The sequence below is a fragment of the Pongo pygmaeus genome, chromosome 18, assembly GCF_028885625.2.
Source record: "Pongo pygmaeus isolate AG05252 chromosome 18, NHGRI_mPonPyg2-v2.0_pri, whole genome shotgun sequence".
Classification (NCBI taxonomy): domain Eukaryota; kingdom Metazoa; phylum Chordata; class Mammalia; order Primates; family Hominidae; genus Pongo; species Pongo pygmaeus.
This window is the reverse complement of record NC_072391.2, coordinates 30,727,464-30,752,716: the sequence shown is the minus strand read 5'-3', so window position 1 is coordinate 30,752,716 and position 25,253 is coordinate 30,727,464. Positions and strand designations below refer to the sequence as shown.

Here is a 25,253-nt window from a genome sequence, read left to right as displayed (position 1 = left end):
CCTGGGGCAGGGCCTCTCTGGGTCTCATGAGATGCCCGCTCCCGGCGGGTTTTGTTGCCCCACGTCTGCCGTGGGGATCTTTTCTCAGGAGCGCCTTGCCTGGGATTCTCCTTGCGTCTCAGACCCTCACCCTGGCTCGGGTTTCTTTCACGGGCGTCCCTCCACTCCCAGGCCCCCGCCCGCGCCCGGCGTGGGGCGCCCCCTCTCCCCGTGCGGGCGGGCGCCGGAACAGTGTCGCGGGCCGCCTGCAGGTGTCTCCCCACGGAGGGGCGCGCGTCCCTGCGCCGTAGCCGCTGCCAGGCGCCAGCGGCTCCTAGCCGAGGTGCACTCGCGCTCCGGGCTCCGGGCGCGCCGGAGCCGCTCCTCCACCGCCGCCCGCCCCGCCCGCCCGCCCGCCCAGCACGCCCCCCGCGCCGCACCCCCACCCCGGGGTTGGGGGGGGGCATGGGCCCGCGCCGCGTCCGCCGCCGCCGATCGCAGGCACCCGAGCCCCGGGGCGCGGCGGGCAGCGGCCGCTGACGCGGGGCGCCAGCTGCCAACTTCGCGCGCGGAGCTCCCCGGCGGTGCAGTCCCGTCCCGGCGGCGCGGGCGGCATGAAGACTAGCCGCCGCGGCCGAGCGCTCCTGGCCGTGGCCCTGAACCTGCTGGCGCTGCTGTTCGCCACCACCGCTTTCCTCACCACGCACTGGTGCCAGGGCACGCAGCGGGTCCCCAAGCCGGGCTGCGGCCAGGGCGGGCGCGCCAACTGCCCCAACTCGGGCGCCAACGCCACGGCCAACGGCACCGCCGCCCCCGCCGCCGCCGCCGCCACCGCCTCGGGGAACGGCCCCCCTGGCGGCGCGCTCTACAGCTGGGAGACCGGCGACGACCGCTTCCTCTTCAGGAATTTCCACACCGGCATCTGGTACTCGTGCGAGGAGGAGCTCAGCGGGCTTGGTGAGTGCGCGCGGGCGGCGGCCAGCTCGGCTCCGGCTCCCCCGGGGCGGCGCGGCCACCGAGGCCCGAGCCCTGGACCTGCTCGCCCTCCTCCCGCCGCCTGGGCCCAGCTCCCAGCGCTCCGCCGGGCTAGGGGCGACGTTCCGGGGCAGGGGGCGCGCGCCGTTCCGGGGCCGGGGACCAGCACGGGGGGACGTGCGGGACGCCTCGCCGTGGAGAGGTGCAAGGCAGTGCTCCTACCCGCTGCGGACGCCCCGCGGCTTTGGGGACGCTCCCGCGCCCCGGGAAGGCGCCCACCCCAGCTGCCGGTCGGAGGGGCGCGCGCTGCTTTCCGCTCCTGAACTCATCTCCACGCTCGCCCCCTCCTCCTCTTCCTTTCGCGGGGCACTAGATGCCCCCACCCACCCCGGAACGCCCCTGGGGCCAGCCGCCCCTCCCGCCGCAGATCCACAGACCCGGGAGCCTTCCACCCCCATCGCCAACCCGCGCCGAACCTCCCAGACGGGAGTGGGGAGTGGGGGAGTCCCGCGGGCTCCCGGAAAGCCGCACCCGCCCAGAGGCACCCCAATTGCCAGACGCCAGGGAGCCCTCTGTATCCTGGCCCCTTCCTGGGAGAGGCAGGCTAGGGAACTGGGGACAGCTGGGCAAACTCTGGGTCGAGGAGTCCGGGAGGGCTTAGCTTAGCACAAGGCTCCCATTAGGTTCGGTGGGGGACTGACTTTTCAGAAGGCAGATCAAACTGTCCCCTTTGCCTGAACCCCCTGCTCTACCCTCCAGAGGCAGCCTGGGCTGGAGTGCGTGTTTTGGAGGCAGACAGCCGGGCTGTGGCAGGGCCCAGGGGACAGCTGCCCGACAGCTGGTTGTGCCACACAGCAGGTAGAGCTGGCCCGAAACACGTGGTGTCTCCGAGCGGGTGTCCAGGCGTGGACACCCTCCTGAATGAATTGACCTCTTTCTCCAAGGTTAAAACTCCTCCCTGCATGCCTGGCTCCTCAGTGTGGACACCACACGTATGTGTGTGCTCAAGGGTGGGTGAGAGCAGACCTCCACCCTTAGTTTGCCCTAAATAAGCCAGTGGCCTAAGTTGTTTAGAGGGCAGAGGGAGGAAGCTGTGAAGCAGTGAAAAGCTCCAGGCCTTTGCACAGGCTGCATCCTCTGTCTGGAATGCCCTTCCCCGCCCCACCTCCTTCCTCAGGGGCTGTTTTGACTGGGACTCTCCCACCTGCCTTCCAAGTCAGGATACTGAGAAGGGACAACATTGTGAGCTCCCCGTTGGAGGGAGGGTCTCCATCTTTGGATCTCACCACTGCGTTTATCTCCCTGCCACACTTGGCACTGCCTGACATTTTCTGGGACCTGTTTTTGGTCACTAGCTTATAGTCCCCTCTCCCCATAGGATGTCACTCTGTGAGGGCCAGCATGGTTGGTCTCGTTCACTGCTGCCTCTGAGTAATGTCTAGCGCACAGTAGGTCTTCAATAAACATTTGCTGGGTGCATACTGGATGGGGTTGGGATGATGAACTGGAGGTTTCCTGCGGTGCTGCCTCCTCTGTCTCGCTTCTGGGGGTGCCTGACCAAACTTTTCTGTGACTTGAGCCAGGCTGGCCGTTTGTCAGAGATACATGGTGTTTGAATAGGGACCTGCCCCTGATTGGTTTCATCCCATCAGACCCACTTCTGGTTTACACTCAAGACTCAAATGTTTACTGTGGGATGCAATTAAATTTATTAACTTCAAAAGGCATCTTGGCCAAAATTCCCTGCCTTCCGCACAGCCCAACCCTAATCTCTCACATGGAGGCCTCATAACACCTTGTTGTCAGGAACATCTTCGTCCTTAGAGGTAGACATCTTGCTACTGTACATCTTTCTCCAAGTTCAAGAAGGTGTTTCCAAGGCTCAGGAGACCCAGCCCTGGGGAGATACCACCTCTGCCTCCCTTCCTCTGTGCACACACCTGAAAATACAATGATGCATCTCTGGCACCGGAGTGGTCCTGTCTCTACCTCTGTGGAGTGTCCTGGTCCAAGCTGGTCAGCTGAGCCTCTTAATTGTTTGGAGTCTCTCTTGGCTGCTCCCTGAAGGTCACGGTCCCAGTACTTGCTACAATTATTTCCCTGTAGTTCTTTCAGGGCTTGACTTGGGATATTTAAGTATTTTAAAAAATTATTAATTGAAAATTATTTAAAAAACAATGTTGGCTAACATTTATTGAGACTTTAGCGTGCACCAAGTCCTCCTGAAACTTCTCATCTCCTGAATCTTGTTGACTCCTGGCCGCCACCTTTGAGGTAGACACTTCTAGGGCACTTGCTTTTTCAGATGAGAAACTTAGGCTTACAGGGGATTCTGGCAAGGGAGCTGGAATTATCTTCTCGGGAACAGAAAGAAATCAGAGTGAAGGGATCGGGGAAGAGAATAGTACAGTTGAGGGGTCAGGAAAGGTGGCATTTTGGGGGGCTCAGTTAAGACCCTCACTCCCAATACTCAGAAATGCGGATGATTAATTTGTTGGGTAAATAAAAGAAACCCCCAGTTTCCTCTTGGCCACTGTGGGCTGGAGATCATCTCTCCCCCCAAATCACAATTTTCCTCTCTGAGAGCTTGGAAAATAGTTATCAGCTTGTCAGTGTTGGTGAGAAATTTGGGAATCGGAGCCAGCTGGGGTGGTTTCTGCAGCTGATCCTACAGTGCCAGAATCCTGCCTTGTCCACCACCGTGGTCCTGAAAGGGTGATAGCAGGTACCTGGCCTCAAACTTTTGTTGCCATGACAACCTTTCCTCTGGGTTCTGTGACTATTTTATTTTTTTACTCAAAGAGGAAAAAAACATCCCAATAGCCCCCTGAACAAAATCTCGCCTCCCCAACCCCCATACATCAAGGCTAAACTTCCCTCCCTTCCATCAAACTACAGCAAAGCTTTCTTTCCTTCTGTGTGTTTCACGTGCACCCAAATGCAAACACCAACCAGGAGATCCTCACCGCTCCATGAGAAGGAGCTGCTAAATGTTCCCTCCACTCCAACGCCTGTTCGCCTGTTCGGCCATTCCTTTCTAGGCTCAGAAAAACCTCTCCCCACTCGGGCAGCCACAGGGAAATGTAATAAGCCCTTTTTCCCACACTAAAAATCTACAGCGTTCACAAAGAAAACTGCAGCCTGCCCTAAACAGACACACTTTCACCAGACCCTGCACAAAGAAACCTTTTCTCCTTGCTCCAAGAAGAGCACCCGCGTCCTTCCACAAATAGAAAGGGAAGCGTGGCCTCGACACAGAGTCACCCCAAGCCCTTCACACAAATTGGATTTCTCTTCTGGTTGAGACGCTGGGGAGGGGTTTGGTGGGGAGCAGAAGCAAGCATCGTTCTGGTCGGTGTGGTGGGGGTGGCTGAGGAGAGGCCTGGAGGAGGGGAGGACGAAGGTCTGGGTTAGGGGCGATGGTGGGGCAGGTGGGAGCTTGTGCCAGCTGGGAGCACAGGTGATGTCCACATGCATTGGACTTCATCCTGTATGCTTTTGAGCTGCACGAAAGGGGTGGCTTGGGAAGACTGGGGGGAGGTGGAGGGGTCTTGGGGAACTTGCCAGGCTGGCAGGAGGGAGGTGAGATTGGAGAGAGAAGAGAGAGACCAGTCCCAGGGCTGGGTGGTGATGGGGTGGGTGTGAAGCCAGAAGACCCATGCAGGACCCAGACGGGGAGCCAACACGCCCCACACCGTGGTGGCCCCTCCCACAGTCCCAGAGACGTTGGGGTAGGAAGGAGCATGTTTCCTTCAAACTCAAAAACTCTCTCCCCTGTAGAACTGGTGGAAGTTCAAGGGTGGGCTCTGCCTCTTACTGGCAGCGTGGTTTCAGGCAGGAACCTCCCAGGGCTACTGCGTAGGTGGGGATCAGAGCAGCTAGCACCCGCCGGAGATGCAAGGATTTGGTGAGGCAGGGCAGGGAGTGGGGAGCACCACCTCGGTGTTGCTGCCACCCTGGGCTGAGCCACCCACAGCCACCCGTGTCTCCCATGGACTTCTGCAGCCATCTCCTGCCTCTGCCATCACCCCCACTCCCCAGTTCATCCTGCACCCAGCATCCAAGTCATCGTTAGATGTGGGGCACAGCACCTCTGACTGCCCTCCTGTCACTCAGAGTCAAGTCTCCAGCCAGCCTTCCCTGTACCCATCTTGTCTTCCTTCATTTTGAACAGAGAACCCCAGCTCTTCTGCCCAGTCCCCTAAATTATGCTGCTACAGTGTCACAAGTATGAGGACCCCTGTGATGTCCCCAACCAGGAGGTTTTTGGTGCTTGGGTGTATGTTAGTGTCATATTCGATGTGTTTCATGTTGGGAGCATCTGTTGGGCAAAGATTTGCATGATGGAAGGCATTGCTCTAACTCCTTGACATGGGTTTTTTTTTTTTTTTTTTGGTCTTGTTCTGTCGCTCAGACTGGAGTACAGTGTTGTGAGCACAGCTTACTGCAGCCTCCACCTCTTGGGCTCAGGCATCCTCCCGCCTTAGCCTCCCGAGTAGCTGGGACCACAGGTGTACGCCACCATACCTGGCTAATTTTTGTATTTTTTGTAGAGACGAGGTTTCACTATGTTGCTCAGGATGGTCTCAAATTCCTGGCCTCAAGCGATCTGCTTGCCTTGGCCTCCCAAAGTGCTGGGATTACAGGTGTGAGCCACCGTGGCTGGCCTGACAAGTATTACTTCCTTTTGTCTGCATAGTAGCCCTACGAGGTGGGTGCCCTGGTTGCTCTCATTTCCTAGATGAGTAAACAGAGGCACAGAGAGGTGAAGTGAGTTGCCCAAGGCACACAGCTAGTAAGCGGCAAAGCTGGATGTGCACCCAGGCAGAAGGCTCCGGAGCCTGGCTCTTGCCTGCTGTGCTGTGCTGCTCCTCAGTCTCCCCAGTCCAGCTCACTCAGGCTCCCTTTGTTCCTCCAACCAGGTTCGTTGGGCGGAGCACTGCATCTGGAGTCACGATCCCCGGGTTTGGCTCCAGGCTTTGATGCCAACTTACTGAGTGGCTTCGGAGAAATCACACTCCCTCTCTTTCTGGACTTTTCTTTCCTTATGTGTAAAATGGAGGTTTTGTTGAGTGTTTTGTGTGGATGATGGAGGTGACAGAGCCCTGTCCCATGACCCATCACAGGGTTTGGGCCCAGATGGTCCAGGTTCTAGTCCTCATACTACTGCCAGCTGCTGTGTGGCCTTGGGTAGGAGTCTGCCCTCTCTGGGCCTCAGTTTCCTTGGCTGGGGCATGAAGATGATCCTATCTGCCCCACGATAGCATCTTTGGGGTTGATCCAGATAATGTGGTCCCAGCACTCCACTGGCACAGCCAGCACTTGGTAAACGGGACTTGCTGCTATCTGACCCTTGAGTCTGAGGCTGTAGACAGGTGGCCCGTGCATCACATCTGAACTGTGTATCTGTTTTGTTTGGCCCTGCAGTGTTCCCAGTGTCTTTGAATAAGTTGCCAACATTTGAATATGGAGCCACTTCATAGAAACATCTGGATTTATGGCTTTTCTTGAAAACCTGGCAGATGGAGTCTGTACTCCCAATGGGAGTGAGTGGAGCTGCCCCTGGGGGAGTCCACGGTGCCCCGCCCCCCAACCTGTTCTGACCTCAGTTTACATGAATTGCCGCCCTTCCCTTCTAGGAGCTCAGGCCTCCAAACCTCAGTTTGGATGCCTGGTCCATTGGTCCATCCTGCCAGCCGGTCAATCAGAACCCAGTGCGTCCCACCTCGCCCTGCAGCTCCCCCTGCTCCTGGCTTTGACTTCATGGTCTGTTTCTCCACCCAGTGGCCGGAGGGTTCCCTGTTCCATTTGAGGTGGATCACCCCCGTTCCCCACTCCGGACCCTTCCTCACTCAGTCACAGTCGAATGCCTTCCAAGGACTGCCGGGAAGTCTGCAGTCTTCCCTACTGCCTCCTGCCCTTCCTCACTCCTCTGCACCCCCACAGTCACTCTTCTCCAGCCACACTGGCCTCCTTACTGGCTCTTCGACAGGCCGAGGCTTTTGTACTCGCTGTTCCTTGCCTCCAGGAACTCTTCCACAAGACAACCCCGTGCAAGTCTCTGCTCAAATGTCCTCCTGTTTGTGAGGCCTTCCTGGACCACCCCACTGAAATTAGCCACCTTGCCGCCCGCTGGCACTCCCCTGCACCCCTGATGTCCCCACTGCTCTGATCGAGGTCATACCCACTGCGTATCACACTGGCTTCTCTCTATCATCCATCTCCCTGCTGGGACGCTGGCTCCCTGAGGACAAGCCTTGTCTCGGTCACATTGTGCTGCCCCCAGAGCCTAGATGAGCTGGCACTTCAATGCCGTAGGACTCAGCGTGGCAGCTTGTCCAGGCTCTGGGAGGCAGCACCATGTGACAGGGACCAAGTCTTTTTTTTTTTTAATATATATTTTTTATTATACTTTAAGTTTTAGGGTACATGTGCACAATGTGCAGGTTTGTTACATATGTATACATGTGCCATGTTGGTGTGCTGCACCCATTAACTCGTCATTTACATTAGGTATATCTCCTAATGCTATCCCTCACCCCTCCCCCCACCCCACAACAGGCCCCGGTGTGTGATGTTCCCCTTCCTGTGTCCAGGTGTTCTCATTGTTCAGTTCCCACCTATGAGTGAGAACATATGGTGTTTGGTTTTTTGTCCTTGCAATAGTTTGCTGAGAATGATGGTTTCCAGCTTCATCCATGTCCCTACAAAAGACATGAACTCATCATTTTTTATGGCTGCATAGTATTCCATGGCGTATATGTGCCACATTTTCTTAATCCAGTCTATCACTGTTAGACATTTGGGTTGGTTCCAAGTCTTTGCTATTGTGAGTAGTGCCACAATAAACATGCGTGTGCATGTGTCTTTATAGCAGGGACTAAGTTTTCAGGAGGGACTCAGGGAACACCTGTGGAATGTACTGGGGCTCTGGGGACTTCCCAGGGCTTCTGTGGGCAGCAAGAGGCCAGGGCTCTCTACTCCGTGCCTGTCATTCCCGTGGACTTGTCAGATGTTCTTCTTTCTTCCCTGCTCCCTCTCTTGGTTTATTTCCAAGGAGAGGTGTTTAGTGGGATCCTGTGGGGAGCTCACGGTCACTCCCCCGTGTTTAAATTCTGGGGTGCCAGACTCAGAGCTGTCTTGTGAGGATGCTGCAACCTTGGGCCTCTGCTGCCTTCAGGACGGTGCTTGTTAAGCTCTTTTGGTCTCAAGTGATGGAAACAAACTCGACCCCAGATAAGAATAAAAGGGGAATGGGCCAGGCGCGGTGGCTCATGCCTGTAATCCCAGCACTTTGGGAGGCCGAAGCGGGTGGATCACCTGAGGTCTGGAGTTCAAGACCAGCCTGGCCAACATGGTGAAACCCCATCTCTATTAAAAATACAAAAATTAGCTGGGTGGTGGCAGGCAGCTGTAGTCCCAGCTACTTGGGAGGCTAAGGCAGGAGAATTTTTTGAACCCAGAAGGCAGAGGTTGCAGTGAGCTGAGATCGCGCCACTGCACTCTAGCCTGGGGGACAGAGCAAGACTCCATCTTAAAAAAAAAAATTAAAAAAAATAATAAAAGGAGGAGTTTATTAGAACAATGCTAACTGGGCACAATGGCTCACGCCTGTAATCCCAGCACTTTGGGATCCCTTGAGGAATTCAAGGCAAGCCTGGGCAACATAGCAAGACCCCCATCTCTACAAAAAAAATTAAAAATTAGATAAGTGTGGTGGTGTGTGCCTGTAAGTCCCAGCTACTCAGGAGGCTGAAGTGGGAGGATTGCTTGAACCCAGGAGTTTCAGGCTGCAGTGAGCTGTGATCGTGTCACTGTGCTCCAGCCTGGGCAACAGAGGGAGACCCTGTCTCAAAAATAAATAAAAATAAAAATAGAATAATGCTGCAGCAAAGGTGAAATCACCACCCCTCAGAGGCCAGAGCCAGGGCCACTGGGCTCCTGGAGGCTGGACCTTCCCTCGGATCCAGAGCCACCAACTAAAATCCCACAGGGGCCAGGCTGGAAACCTACGAGAATGACGTGAGGAAGGAGTAGGGGGCCTGCAGGGGCTGGGCAACCGCTGTGTGGTTCCAGAAGCTTTCTCACTGCAGGAGGGGGTGGCTCGTGGAGTGCCTAGTGGTCCATTTTTGTTCAAAACTCCCAGTTTTTATACGACATCTGCTGATTGTTCACATTTGGCAGCAAATCCATTTTTTTTTAAAGACATCTGATCTGCAGGCCAAAATCAAACACTTTCGAGGGGTGGGTAGACCCTTGTCCCGTCAATTTGCAACTTCTAGGCCAGAGTTTTGCTCTTGACAGGATTGAGTTCCCAGCCCCCAGTTGTTTTTCTTTTTATGTAAAAATATTTGTAATAATAATATTTTATTATTTTATTTTATTATTATTATTTTTTGAGATGGAGTCTCACTCTGTCGCCCAGGCTGGAATGCAGTGGTGCAATCTCGGCTCACTGCAACCTCCGTCTCCTGGGTTTAAGCAATTCTCCTGCCTCAGCCTCCTGAGTAGCTGGGATTACAGGCGCCTGCCACTACACTGGGCTAATTTTCGTATTTTTAGTAGAGATGGAGTTTCACCATGTTGGCCAGGCTGGTCTCCAATTCCTGACCTCAGATGATCCATCTGCCGCAGCCTCCCAAAGTGTGGGTGATGTGGGTGAGATGTGGAAGAGGACTTGGCCCCAAGCTTGCCTGGAGGAGGCAGGGTCCCCTCTCAGGGGCCTTCCTTCTTCCCTGATGGTGGGGACTGGGGATGGGAGGTGATGGAGGTTGAGGAGGGTCAGAGCTTCTGGAAGCGGAGCTGGGGTGGGTATTTGGGCTGGAGCTTGGCGAGGACAGTGGCCGTGGTAGCCTTGTCCGAAGTCCTGGCCTCCCAGAGTGTGCATCAGAGATAGCCACTGGGGAGGAGGGGAGGAGGAGGGCAGGAGACACAGACATTGTGAGGAGTGGGGGGTGACAGACACAGGGCGGGTGGCACACACTGAATCTGAGAGGGATGCAGAGGGAGGCTGCGAGGGGGACCGAGGGGACCAGAGAAGGACTGATCAACAGAGAGAAAGGCAGACACATACAGAGGGAGCAAGCGAGGAGAGAGACAGAGACACAGAGACACAGAGAGAGATGAGAAGATGCAGAGGGAGATCGAGGCACGTGCACCGCATTGGGTGCACACCCGGACAGAGATGCAGAGAGCAGCAATGAGACAGAAACAGACAGAGACGGAGAAAGGGAGAAATATGTGGGCAGAGAAAGAGACACACGTGTGTGCACACACGCATGCATGCACAGACACACACATGTGCACGTGCACTCACGCACAGGGAGGAGGGTGTCCGAGAAGCTGGAGAGGAGAGAGGCGAGCGAGGGGAGCCCGAAATAGCCCAGGGGAGGCGGTAGCAGCACACGTGGCCCTTCCCGCCTCGCCTTGCTCTTTTCCAGGAGGCCCCTACAGGGGAAGTGACTCCTTGAGGCCTCAGCCCCAGGGGAGTGGCTGCACCCCATCCAGACAGATGGAGAAGGCCAGACCCTCCCTCATCTGACTCTGCCCTCCAGTCCCCCTCTGTCCTCCCAGTTGGCAGCAGTGGGTGGGTGCAGTGTTTGGGGGATGGGGGCTTCATTTCATCACTGACCCCTCTTCATGTTGCCCAAATAATAATAATAATAATATGCTAATAACAACAACAAAAAGAAGTCTTATGTAAAGTGTGACTAGAAGAATACAAGCATCTTAGGAAAACAGTGCTATTTTCATTAGTCATTCACGCTCTAAGCAAACGTGGCATGTGGGAAGCAGCTTCTCCCTAAGTCAACTTGATTGCCTCTGTCCCCTCTGGACACATTTGTGGGGCTTCTGCTCCCCTTTGTCTATGTCTGCGTGTCCCCCCTTCTCTCTGGGCCTCTCTCCACCCTGGTTTCTCTACAGGGGATCCTTTTCTGGAAGAGGGGATGGGAGGCTGAAACCCCCACTCCTCCAGCCCCTTGGACACCACTGGCCACGCTCTCTGCCCCCCTCTGCCAGCCTTGTCCCAGGCAGCCCCACTTGGCCCGAGCCCCACCTTGAGGGAGATCTTCTGGGTGGTCCTGGAAGGGGCATAGAGGAGGAAGACCCTCTCCAGAACACAGCTGGGTGGGGTGGGGAGGCAGAAGACTTGGACACGAGTCACTGTCTCCGCTTGGCGGATCTCTCCACATGGGGATCTCACAGGCATCTCAGATTAACATGTCCCTACCTAATCACCTATTTTCTGCCGTCCTCAGCCACAGCAGGCTGGGCTATGCCGTTGCAGCTATCTGCAGCAATCTGCAGATGTGGGAGGTTGCAGACAACCCTAGTTGACTTCTTACTCCCGTGACATATCCGTAGCACGTCAGCGGGGGGCTCTACTTCGTGGTGACCTCATTGGGGACCTGGATAAAGGATGCTCCATCTCTGATTTTCCATGGCTGTCGAGGCAGGAAAGGGTATGAGTCCTTGCCTAGAAGCGGCACGTACCATCCTACTTGCATCTCATTGGTCAAAGCAAATCACATGGCCATGTCCATCTTTTCAAGGACTGGAGAATTTCAGTCCTACCATGTGCTTAGAGAGCAGAGACCTGGGGCCGGCAGGGTGGCACACATCTGTAATCCCAGCACTTTGGGAGGCTGAGGTGGGAGGATTGTTTGAGGCCAGGAGTTTGAGACCAGCCTGGGCAACATAGCAAGACCCAATTTCTAAAAAAATTTTTTTTAATTAAAAAAAAAAAAGAAAGTAGAAACCAGAGAACATTGATGACAGGTCGAACATTGGTGGCACAGATGACTCCTCCACACCCCACTCCTGCCCCTTTCTTAGCCCCATCTCAACGAAAGACAGCTCCATCTTTCCAATTTCTCAGGCAAAAGACCTTGGAGTCGTCTTTGACTCCTTTCTCTCTCTCCTCACAGACACAAACACACACTCATCCTCACACAGCTCATTTAATCTATCGGCAAATCCTGCTAACTCTTTTCCCAAACACATCCAGAGTCCCACCATTTCTCCCCGTCTCCTCCGCCCCCCCTGGTCTGAGCCTGCACCATCTCTGTCCTGGATGACTCCAGCATCCCACTCACTGGTCATCCTGCTTCTGTTTGTCCCCCACCGTGCTGAGCAATCCTACTGCATACTGCTAGAGTCCCTTTGCTCAGACCCTCCAGTGGCTTCCATGTCATTCCCGGTAAAGCCAATGTTCTCCTGGTAGCTACAAGACCCGCCATCACCTGCCCCATTACTCTCTGCCCCATCTCCCATGATGCTCTTCCTTGCTGTCTATGCTGCAGCCCCACTGTCATCTTGCACACACACCTCCAGGCATGCTCCTGTCCTAGGGCCTTTGCACGTGCAGCTCCCTTAGCCTGAAACTCTTTCTCCAGATTTCCACCCCATCACTTCCCTCAAATGTTCCTTGTGAATGAGGTCTTCCTTGGCCACCCTATTTAAAGTTGCAGTCACCTCCCCACCTTATTCCACTACGCAGCTTGTTTTTTTTTTTTTTTTTTTTGTAACACTTCTCCCTACCTGACATGCTGCCCAATTGCTCGATCTACCTCAACGCCTCAGTGATGTGCAACCCACGCTTTTGAAAATCACTGTCTGAAAATCAACTCTTTGTTTTATGAACAAGGAAATGCAAGTCTCTGCAGGGAAAGACCCTTTTCTAAACCATCCCCTAGTCACCAGCAGAACTGGCACCAGAATCTGAGCCCTGCTTTCTAGTTGCTGATCTTTGTCTGTCCCTTAAGGTTCTGCTAGACCTTGACCTTCAGTTTTCTGACTTATGCCCTGTTGGTCAGAATAGCTGTTACACAAAAAATGCCCACTCCAACCAAAAGCCAAATTTCCTGGGACTGGTAGGTAATGAACACTTGGGATGACTCAGAAGGAGAGTCTACAAATTCTCATTCCTTCTTTCATTCATTTTCATGAACACCTACTATGTGCTAGGCTTTGTCTAGGTTCAGGGGACTACAGCAGGAAACAAGACGAATGAGGGTTTTAGTTTCATGGAGCTTCCATTTCAGAGAAGGAAGACAGACAACAGGAGGTGGTTTCTTCATTTGTGCATGTAACCTAAATTTATTAAGCCCTTACTAAGGCCATTGTGGATTCAGCGGAGGACAAAGCAGACAGTCCTTATCTTCATGGAGCTTGCATTCTGGAGGGGACAGACAATGAGAACAGATACATTGGTGATGGCGGCTTATATGGCACCAGTTGCAGACCAGAAATGACCCCTGGAACTCAGGGGATCAGGAAGCAGTTGGGCTCCCCTGAGTTGGTGAAGGCTAATAGGCTGTTGACTGCATAAGCCATAACCTCTTTGGACTTTTGAAGCCTGCTTTACATTTTTTCTCTAATGGTGATGGAGTAGAATTTTGAGACCCAAGGTCATCTTTCCAAAAGGCACCAAACCCTTACCTGCTGGCCAAGTTGTTCCGACCCTTGAAGTATTTTCCAGGATACCTATTTCTATCTTTAAAGATCTGTCCTCCTAGCTGGGTGCAGTGGCTCATGTCTCCAATTCCAGCCCTTCTTTAAGGATCTGTCCTCCTACCTGGGTGCAGTGGCTCATGCCTCCAATCCCGGCCCTTCTGGAGGCTGAGACAAGAGGATTGCTTGAGGTGAGGAGTTCAAGGCCAACGTAGCAAGACCCCATCTCTACAAAAAACATTAGCCAGGCGTGGTGGTGTGTGCCTGTAGTCCTAGCTACTGAGGAGGCTGAGATGGGAGGATCGCTTGAGCCCAGGAGTTCTCAGCTGCAGTGAGTTGTGATTGCACCACTGCACTCCAGTCTGGGTGGCAGAGTAAGACCTTGACTCTTAAAACAAAACAAAACAAAAAAAGATTTGCTCTCCTTTCTAATAAGAGATCATTTGGAAGGATTTTTTGGAAATTTTCTTGTCTCCTTTGGTATTCATTCATTCATTCATTCATCACATCTATTAAGCACCTATTCTGTCCCAGGTCCTCTGCTAGGCACCAGGTTCACTAGGTGAACTTCATAAATAAGGTTCCTGCCCACAAGGAGCTTCCATTCCAGTGGAGAGAGAGAAAATGAATAAGTTAAACCGTAGATAAATCAATAATTTCATATAGAGATGTAGTGCTTGAATTCCATGAAACAGAGTCATGAGGTAGCTCTTGCAGGTGGAGTTTTGGATATGGTGTTGGGGAGACTTCTTTGACAAGGTGACATCTGAACTGAGGCCTGAACAACTGTAAGAGGGCAGCCATAGAGTTCTTGGGGGGAGTAGAGGGGAGCATTCTAAGCAGAATGCAGTGGTGCAATCACAGCTCACTGAAGTCTTGACCTTTCAGGCTTAGGTGATCCTCCCATCTCAGCCTTCCAAGTAGCTGGGACTACAGGCATGTGTCACCATGCCCACCTAATTAAAAAAATTTTTTTTTAGAGGTGGGGTCTTGCTATGTTGCTCAGGCTGGTTTTGAACTTCTGGGCTCAAGTGATCCTCCCGCCTTGGCCTCCCAAAGTGTTGGGCTTACAGGCATGAGCTACCACACAGCCCAGTTTTCTACTTCTTAAGTCAATTTTTAGTGAGTTGTCTTTTCTCAGAAAATAATTTCTTCATAAGAGTTGCAAATGTATTTGCATAAAATTTAGCATAGTATTTTGGCTATTTAGCATAGTATTCCTTTTAAAAGGAATTAAAAGGAATTTTGAAAGGAATTTAAAAGGATTTAAAGAAAAAGCCTCTCTTTGATGAGTTTCCTTTTCTCATTCCTGCTCCTGTGTATGTTGTGATTTTTCTTCTCTTTCTAATGGTTTTGTCTTGCTCAAGTCTACCAGTGGTGATGTGGGCCCTGTAAAAATTGCTTTCCAGACCTCCAGAGAGAGCCGACAGGCTTGAAACCTTTACATAGGATCTATACTGAGACTGCGCATCCTCAGGCCCCAGGCCTGATTTGTTCTACCCTTCTCCCTTTTTTTCTCCAGCCCAGGTCTTGCCAGCTTAGCTGTTTTATTGCCCCCTCCTCCATCTTTTTAAAAAAAGCCTCATTACTCTTGTATTTATTGATTCTGTTTTTTAAAAATTTTCTGATACATCCTAGTTTTCTTTAGTCTGACTTTTCTGAGGTTTGTTAATGTTTGCAAGTTTTTACATTGAAAACTTTGTTTTTTCATAGTTAAAAAATTATGAATGCATTTAATGCTATAAGTTTGCCTCTGAGCACCACTTTAGCCATATCCTAGGAGTGCAGTGCTTTAAAATGTGGTGCTTTCTTTCAGATGATTTTCTAAAAATTATGCCATGACAATTTTGTTTCTAAAAGTTCAGAAATTTTGATTTTGTTACTTCATTGATCCAAGAATAATTTAGTAGAACATTAAAAATTTCCCAGTATAGGCCAGGTGCAGTGGCTTATGCCTGTAATCCCAGCACTTTGGGAGGCTGAGGTGAGAAGATCACTTGAAACCAGGAGTTAGAGACCAGACTGGGCAACATAGTGAGACTCTCTCTATTAAAAAAAATCCCAGTGCCTTGTCTTATTTGCTTAATTTTTTGTCATTAATTTATAATTTAATGAATGATAGAGAAAGTAGCCTATGCAATTTCTGCCTTTTTTTTCATAAATGTTTTATTTGAAAAAGCAGGTATATTCCCTGTGTGCAGTTTAAAGCAGTTTTATAGATAGTATTATTTAAGGGCTTTATATTGTTATATATATATTTTTGAGACAGAGTCTTGCTCTGTCATCCAGGCTGGGGTGCAGTGACGCCATCATGGCTCACTGCAGCTTCAACTTCCTGGGTTCAAGTGATCCTTCCATCTCAGCCTCCTGAGTAGCTGGGACTAAAGGTGCACGCCACCACATCTGGCTAATTAAATTTTTTTTTTTTTTTTGTAGAGATGAGGTCTTACTATGTTGCCCAGGCTGGTCTCAAACTATTGGCCTCAAGCAATCTTCCCACCTCAGCCTCCCAAAGTGCTAGGATTACAAGTGTGAGCCACTGCACCCGGCCTCTAAATTGTCATTTATTTATCTTTACTCTCTTTATCTGCCAAAAGCTGGATGAGGTAGGTTAATCTCTTTCTCTTCAATAGGATCCTTCCCATTTTTACTTGAATTTCTGATAGTTTTTGTTTTCATAAAAAAGTTTGAGTCTATGTTATTCATCACAAGAAGATTCTTGACAGTTATATTTTCATTGTGGAATTGTGGATTTTATCTTTTGTCAAGATAAAATGGCTATTTTCCCCCAGTGAATGCTTTTTACTTTGCATCCTATTTTTTCATATTTTAATATTGCTATCCCTGCTTTCTTTCATTTGTATTCCCTTGATATATCTCTTACTAGACTTTTTATTTTAACTTTTCCATGTCTTTTTGTTAGGTGAATATCTGGTAAGAACATAGAGTTAGCTTTATTTTGGTACAACCCGAGAGTCTTAAACAAATACTATTTATTTCTATAACAAATACACTTGGTCTCAATTTTTTCACTTCTTTCTTTTTGTTGAATGTTTCCAGTTTTTAGTTTTTTTAAAATCTTTTACTATATAGATTAGGTTTTGCTTCTTTTTTTCTTTACTAATGATTTAAAAAGCATACATACTGATGTTAATTCTGTTTTTAATACTTGGACTTCCATTTTTGTTATAATTATGAAGAACAAAAGAGCATATATTGCATATTTCCTGGTAGGATGAGAAAATTAGTTGCTCTTGAATTCTGTTTTTTATTCATACGTGTCACAATCATTGCAACTTAATTCCATGCTTAACTGGTTTCACGGCTAATTGCAAGTCCCTTTCGTAAACTTTCCCCGTTTTTATTCATATGGGTGCTGGTTGGCTTTGAATGCTAGATATGATGGTCTATGGGCTGGTCACCATCTACGTGCTGGGTCCCATGATGGAAGCTGGATTCAGTGAAGAGGATGACTAGGTTCCTGTCCTCATGGAACTTCCAGTCGTGTGTTTGTGCTCATGTGCATGTGTGTGCGTGCGTGCATGATACACAAAGAAGCAAACTTTTCCCTCTCTGAGCAGGTGGCATCTGAGTGAGACTTGAAGACTGAGAGGAAGCTGGCCACAGGTGATCAGAGGAAACCGTGTCCAGGCAGAGGACACGGCACGTGCAAAGGCTTTGCGCAGCCTTTGTGCAGGGATAGAGCAGGGCGACTTTGAGGAACAGGGACAAGCCTGATGCGCCAGAGTGCAGTGAGCCTGGGAGCCAGGGAGCGGTGATGTGGGAGTGGAAACGGAGACGGCCACAAAGACTGGATTTCAGGCTGGGCTTGATGGCTCAAGCCTGTAATCCCAGCACTTAGGGAGGCCAAGCCAGGCGGATCATGAAGTCAGGAGATCAATACCATCCTGGCTAACACGGTGAAACCCCCATCTCTACTAAAAATACAAAAAATTAGCCAGGCATGGTGGTGAGCACCTGTAGTCCCAGCTATTCGGGAGGCTGAGGCAGGAGAATTGCTTGAACCTGGGAGGCAGAGCTTGCAGTGAGCTGAGATCACACTACTGCACTCCAGCCTGGGTGACAGAACTAGACTCTGTCTCAGAAAAAAAAAAAAGAGTGGACTTCCTCCTCAATGCATGTGGCACACTCCTTAGCGCTTGTTTTCCTAGCAATATCTCTCCACAGCCTGTGGATGTGGATAGCCCTTGTGGCTGGGCACAGACTCCACAGGTTTAAACCTTTCCCCTCAATATCCTGAGGGCAGCTCTCCATGTTTTCTGGCATCTGGTGATGAGGAAGTGATGTCTGAGGTCAGCCCCAATTTTTGTTCCTTTATGGACAACATTATTATTATTTTTCCTGAAATCCTACATGATTTTTCCCATTCATCTTCAAAATAGAGAATTTCATGATGGAATATATAAATGTTGGGTCTTTAATTTTTATTTAATTTTTATTTTTCTGGAGAAAGAGTCTTGCTCTGTCACCCAGGCTGGAGTACAATGGCGTAATCTCAGCTCACTGCAACCTCTGCCTCCCAGGTTCAAGTGATTCTCCTGCTTCAGACTCCTGAGTAGCTGGGATTACAGGCACCTGCCACCATGCCTGTCTAATTTTTGTGTTTTGAGTAGAGGTGGGGTTTCACCATGTTGCCCAGGCTGGTCTCGAACTCCTGAGCTCAGGCAATCCACCTGCCTCAGCTTCCCAAAAATGCTGGATTTTTAATTGGCCTGGTACTTGTTGAGGTCAGCTTAGGAAGACTTGATTGTATTATTATTTGAGATGGAGTTTTGTTCTTGTTGCTCAGGCTGGGGTGCAATGGTGTGGTCTTGGCTCACTGCAACTTCTCTGGCTCCTAGGCTCAAGTAATTCTCCTGCCACAGCCCCCCAAGTAGCTGAGACTACAGAAGCTGCACCACCCTGCCCAGCTAATTTTTGTATTTTTTGTAGAGACAGGGTTTCACCATGTTGCCAGGCTGGTCTTGAACTCCTGGCCTCAAGTGATCTTACTGCCTTGGCCTCCCACAGTGCTGGGATTACAGGGGTGAGCCACCGCTTCTGGCCAATACACTATTTTTTAAAGCAGCTTTAGTTTCACAGCAAAATTGAGCATAGAGTATCGACACATCCCGTATCCCCCCTTTCTTCACATATGCATAGCCTCTCCCATTATCAAACATCTCCCACCAGAGTGGTACATTGGTAACAACTGATGGGCCTTCACTGGCTTGTCACTATCACCCAAAGTCCATGGTTTACATTAGGGTTCACTCATAGCGTTGCACTTTCTGTGGGCTTGGACAAATGGGTAATGACATGGACCCACGATTGTAGTATCAGACAGAGTCGTTTCACCACCCCCAAAAAATCCCCGACGCTCTGCCTTTTTGTCCTTTCTTTCTCCCAAACTCCTGGCAACCATTGATCCTTTTACTGTCTGCATGGTTTTGCCTTTTCCAAAAACTGTCATAGAGTCGGAATCACACAGGATGTAGCCTTTTCAGACTAGCTTTTTCATTTAGCAATGTGCATTCATGGCCGGGCGTGGTAGCTCACGCCTGTAATCCTCGCACTTTGGGAGGCTGAGGCGGGCAGATCACCTGAGGTCAGGAGTTCGAGACCAGCCTGGCCAACATGGCAAAACCCCAACCCTACTAAAAACACAAAAAATTAGCCAGGCATGGTTGCCCACACCTGTAATCTTGGCTTCTTGGGAGGCTGAGGCAGGAGAATCACTTGAACCTGGGAGGCGGAGGTTGCAGTGAACCGAGATCGTGCCACTGCACTTCAGCCTGAGTGACAGAGGGAGACTCTGCCTCAAAAAAAAAAAAAAAAAAAAAAAAAAAATGCATTCGTTGCCTCCATGTCTTTTCATGGCTCGATAGCTTGTTTCTTTGTAGTGCTGATAATAAATGCTATCGTCTGGGTGTACTGTAGTTTATCTACTCACCTACTCAAGGGCATCTTGGTTGCTTCCAAGTTTTGGCAATTATGAATCAAGCTGCTATAAACATGTATGTGCAGCTTTTTATTTGGGTATAAGTTTTTAACGCCAACTAACTACCAAGGAGCACAATTTTTGGATAGTTTGTTAAGGGTATATTTAGTTTTGTAAGAAGCTGCCAAAATGTCTTCCTTCCTTCTTTCCTTCTTTCTTTCTTTCTCTCTTTCTTTCTTTCCCAGGCTGGTCTCAAATTCCTGGGCTCAAGCCATCCTCCTGCTTTGGCCTCCCAAAGTGCTGGGATTACAGATGTGTGCCACCATGCCTGGCTAATTTGTGTGACTTTAGTAGAGATGGGGTTGTACCATATTGTCCAGGCTGGTCTGGAACTCCTGAGCTCAGGCAATCCACCTGCCTTGACCTCCCAAAAATGTTGGGTTTTTAATTGGCCTGGTATCTGTTGAGGTCAGCTTAGGGAGACTTGATTGTATTATCATCATTTTTGTTATTTAATACAGTTTTTTTTTTTTTTCAGACAGGATCTTACTCTTTTGCCCAGGCTGGAGTGCAATGGCACAATCATGGCTCACTGCAACCTTGACTTCCTGGGCTCAAGCGATCCTCCCATCTCAGCCTCCTGAGTAGCTGGGACTACAGGCATGTGCCACCATGCCCTGCTAATTTATGTATTTTTTATAGAGATGGGGTCTCACCATGTTGCCCAGGCTGGTCTCAAACTCCTGGGCTCAGGCAATCCTTCTGTTTCGGCCTCCCAAAGTGCTGGGATTACAGGCGTGTGCCACCACACTCGGCCCAAACCGTCTTTCAAAGTGGCTGTACCATTTTTCATTCCTCCGGCACTGAGTGAGAGCTCCTGTTGCTCCACATGCTTGCCAGCATTTGATGTTGTCAGTGTTCTGGGTACACTTTTACATTTTAAGTGTATTTTTCTCTTATTCCAGTTCCTACTATTTCATACCATCCATCCAGGCTATCCATGCAGGCTACCCATCTTCAGGGACACCACTTATTTATGGAATTGCTTTCTGTCCTCTGACCTCTATGTCTCTTGTTTTCTCTGTCATAATTTTGATGTTCCTTTTGTCTCCTTCTTTTGTATTCCAAAATAGTTTAGAAAGTTCGTCCTCCAGCTGTTCGTATCTCTGAATGTTTGAGAGAGGACTCCGAGCCTCAAACCCTTTATAGTTTTCTATGCTCGTGATCAAAGCTCTGCTAGACCAGCTTTGAGGATGCCTTTGCCTGGCCTGAGAGATCTCATCCTTGCTTTCCACCCACTGGGCTCCAGCCTGGCTTCTGTTTCATCTTTTAAAGGATGGCAAAGGAGGCACTTTCACCAAAGCCAGAGAAGGCTCTAGGCCCTAGTTCCAGTTCCATCTCAGAAAAGACACAGAAAAGAAAGAAACATTCTCTCTGCCCCTAGTGTTGTACCTAATTATGTCCATGACTCATATCAAAATACCTCGTCTTTGGCAGGGAATTAACTTTCTGGAGCTCGGTGCCACTAACACTCTACATTGTTGATTCAATTTTCCGTAGGATTGAGTCTGCTCCTTGTGGCTTCAAATGTGTATTTTCGCTCTGCGTTTGCATTTTTAGCTCCTTTTCAGCCCGTGCTTTCCCCATTTGGCTTCCACTTCACCTAGCCTGCCTTCCTGGCAGCTCTCCTTGGCTAAATCTGTTGTCTGATCTTCCGATCTGCCAAGTCTTCGTGATAGAGTTTATATTTTCTTAGGGACGCAAACACATGCTTTCGTGAATGATTGTGTGTTTCCTCTAACAAGCACGTCTCAAGGACCTGCTTTTATTGTCTACCTTGAGTATATCCTTCCTCTTTTTCAGGTGGTAAAATTGTCCCCAGTGTCTTATTTGCAATGATTTCCCCCTTTCTTTTCTGTATGGAAAGGTCTCTTTAGGCCTACCCTTTGCTCATAAATAGAGTGAGTGGGTTCTCTTTGATACTTCTCGCCTTTCACCTGGTTGCAATGGAATCTTCCTGACATATCTTCAATGTTACTGCTGGTTGGCATGAACATTACTAAATGGATTTCTCTGTTGTCAGGATTTACTTACATTTTATGACTTTTTTTTTTTGAGATGATTTTTTTTTGAGATGGAGTTTCGCTCTGTCGCCCAGGCTGGAGTGCAGTGGAGTGATCTCAGTTCACTGCAGCCTCCGCCCCCCGGGTTCAAGCAATTCTTCTTTCTCAGCCTCCTGAGTAGCTGGGATTATAGGTGTGCACCACCATGCCTGACTAATTTTTGTACTTTTAGTAGAGACAGGGTTTCACCATGTTGGCTAGGGTGGTCTTAAACTCCTGACCTCAAGTGATCCACCTGCATTGGCCTCCCAAAATGCTAGGATTACAGGCATGAACCACTGCGCCCAGCCCATTTTATGACTTTACTAGCTGGAGATAGGATCTCCCTCTCACCTCCTGGTGACGTGAGCATGGAAAGAAAAGCAAGACCTGCATGTTATTTGAAGGATGCTCGTAGTTCCTTTCATAACAGAAATGGCGAATGTAAAACCACAATTCCCTCCATGCACTATTCCCACGTTTCTCCACGTCTTTGCCCAGTTTTTACTCTGCAGCTCAAGATGTTGAGTGGATGGAAGCCAGGGGGATGAGCGATCCTGGAGCGATTCTCTCGGAAACTTCCAGCCATTCAACATCTGTGATGCCCAGCGAGGGCACGAGGCTGAGAGGGTAAGTGAATGCGCTTTGCATCTTGAGTTGCAAAGAGCCTAGTGACATAAATGCCAACCGGCAGTGATGCTGGTGCTATGAGAGGAAGAATCTAACTAGTGAAAAGAGAGAAGATTCAGATAACCCACCTGCTCTATTGATGAGTAAATGCCAGGCCTGGGGAGACCTGTTAGGTTTGGATAAACAGGAGGGAAGAGTGTGGTAGACCTCTTCACTGAGTTAGAATCAGAAAGTTGTGAGTAGAATTGTGGTCCACTTATTCATTCATTCCCTCATTCATTCCCTCATTCATTCCACGACTACTACTAAGCTCTGGATGTACATTAGAATTATATCAGGCACTCCATCCTGATATAGTATCTTTTTTTTTTTTTTCTTTTTGAGAGAGGGTCTCACTTTGTCACCCAGGCTGGAGTGCAGTGGTGTGATCGCAGCTCACTACAACCTTGATCTCCTGGGCTCAAGCAATCCTCCTGCCTCAGCCCTTCAAGTAGCTCGGGACTACAGGCATGTACCACCACACCCAGCTAATGTTTGTATTTTTTGTAGAGATGGGGTTTCACTCTGTTGCCCAGGCTGGTCTCAAACTCCTGAGCACCAGGGATCCACCTACCTCAGCCTCCCAAAGTGCTAGGATTACAAGTATGAGCCACCACACCCAGCCTCTGATACAGTATTTTTATCCTGATAGCTATCAGGGATCAAAGAGGATACATTGGGTCTTTGTCCTCTGAGGAATTCTTCCATTGCTACCTCCGTGTGATCTTAAGAAAATGGTTCAACCTAACAGTGCTTCATTTTACCCATCAATGAAATGGACATAAAAACCAAACATCTTAGGGGTTGATGTGAGATTGAGAGGACACAGAGGTGCGGTCCCCACCCTAGCACTTGACACAGGCTCAGTGCACAGCACACATTTGCCACTGTGGGGTCTTAATAAGGCCCTCGAAACGCAGAGAGATGGTCTGGGATGGGGATACTGGATGGAAAAGGAGCGTCTGGCTGAATCTGAACTGATTCTAGGAGGTGCCCTGGCAGCCAGTCAGCACTACCTTGCCTGGGGCGGGCATGTGGGGCTCCAGAGCCACCTGCAAGTTCCCCCACCTGCCTGCAGGCCCAGAGGGCCCAGAGCCCAGTGGAAGGAAGGCTGTCAGCTTGGGGGCTCTGAGAGCATCTTCATGTCCTGCGGGTCTCTTCTTAGGTTGCTGGAAGGGCATCCGTCCTTGACATTTCATTCATTCATTCATTGATTAGACTTTTTTTGAGTGCATACTGTATGCCAGGCACCGTTTTTTTCTATTATTATTATTATTGATATTGAGAATACAGTGGTGAACAAGATGGGGTCTCTACTCTTCCGAATTCGTAATTAATTCTGGGGGAGGATGTGGTGAGGCAACAGATAAGCAAATAAGATGGTTTTAGAGCATGAGAATTACAATGAAAGAAAGAAAAGAGAAGTGATGGGATGGAGAGTGATTGAGAAGAGGGAGGCCTCTGGGGAGGTGACATTTCTCTTGAGAATGGAATGTCAAAAAGGAGCCTCCCTGTGGAGATCTGGAGAAAGAGCCTCAGATGGAGGCAATCGCAAGTGAAAAGGCCCTGGGGTGGGAGAGGGACCTGAAGGGAGGTGTGAGTTAGGAGATGACTGCAGCGGTCCATGAAGGAGATGATGGCAGCCTGGGCCATGGTGATGGGTGTGAAGGGTGACGGGCTTAGCCATTGTTTTGCAGGAAGAAAGGACAGGACTATGATGAGGCCAGCGGGGGAAGGAGAGGAGTCAGGGGTCTCCCTTAGGGTTTTGTCTCCAGAAGCTGGTGGGTGATGCCATTTACTGAGATGGAGGAAAACAAGGGAGGGGGGCGGGGACAGGTTTAGGGAGAAAATCAGGAATTTTGTTTTTGGACATATGAAGGTATAAATACTCATGTTGACTTCTGATCTGCTGCTGACCAAGGAAAGAAGCCCAAACTGTTGTGTGTGTGTGTTTATATGTGTGCGTGTGCATATGCCTGTGTGCATATGTGTGCATGTGTATCTGTGTGTGTATGTGAATGTGTATGTGTGGGTGTGCGTGCATGTGTGGGGATGTGCATGTGTGTGTGTGGAGGTGTGTGTGTGCATGTGTGTGTGCATGTGCATCTGTGCGTATGTGTGCAGCTGTGTGTGTGTGTCTGTGTGTGTACGTGAATGTGTATGTATGAGTGTGTGTGCATGTGTGGGAATGTGCATGTGTGTGTGCACATGTGTGTGTGCATGTGTATCTGTGCGTATGTGTGCAGCTGTGTGTGTGTCTGTGTGTGTACGTGAATGTGTATGTGTGAGTGTGTGCATGTGTGGGGATGTGCATGTGTGTGCACAGGCATGTGTAGTGCGTGTGCATGTGTGCATACGTGTGTGCATGTGCGTGTGAGTGTGCATGTGTGTGCATGCATGTACATGTCTGCCTGTGTGTGTGTGCATGTGTGGGTATGTTCATGTGTGCACATGTGTACACATATGTGTGCATGCCTGTGAGTGTATGTGTGAATGAGTATGTGTGGATGTGTTCTGCTGAGGGTTTCTCAACTTTGGCCCTGTTAACATTTTGTACCAGATCATTCCTTGCTGTGGGGGTGGAGGGCCAATCCTGTGCATTGCAGAGTTTTTAGAAGTCTCCATGGCTCCTACCAACTAGATGCCAGTGGCACCCATGAATGTCTCCAGCCATTGCCAAATATCTCTTGGGAGGCAAAATTGCTCCTGGTTGGGAACTAACATGAAACCTTCATGGGGCATTTCCCACGTCATAGGGTAGAATGGAAAATACACAGCATGGGTGCCAGCACTGCCCCCTTCCTTCCCCATGGTTGACATCCTTAACTGATCACATTGTTTTTTTTCTACAAATCTCAGATGCTCCTCAGAATCCTTCCTAACACAGGTGACCAGTAGCCATTATCAATGACTAGGATTGGCATTTAGATGAAACCCACTTATTCTCTCTTTTCTAAGGTTAGAAAAAGATCCCAGGATGATCTCTGCAGCCCCCACACCGATTTGCAGTCAAATCCTAGACAGCAACCTTTGCACATCTGTGCCTCAGTATCCCTATACGTAAATGAAAACAACCTGAATTGCTCTCTGTGGATCCGACAGAGCCTTAAGTGGGAGGATCAATGAGATAATCT

At 49.9% G+C, this 25,253-nt stretch overlaps 1 protein-coding gene across 2 annotated transcripts in view; it reads left to right on the top strand.

Moving 5' to 3' along the window:
* The first annotated feature begins 518 nt into the window (after nt 1–518).
* Nucleotides 519–25,253, top strand: part of GSG1L (GSG1 like) — a 279,380-nt gene continuing 254,645 nt past the window's right edge. For both annotated transcript variants that reach the window (XM_054452720.2, XM_054452719.2), the window contains exon 1: nt 519–936. In XM_054452720.2, the coding sequence (XP_054308695.1) occupies nt 594–936 (343 nt within the window). In that variant the 5' untranslated portion in view covers nt 519–593. The remainder of the gene's footprint in view (nt 937–25,253) is intronic.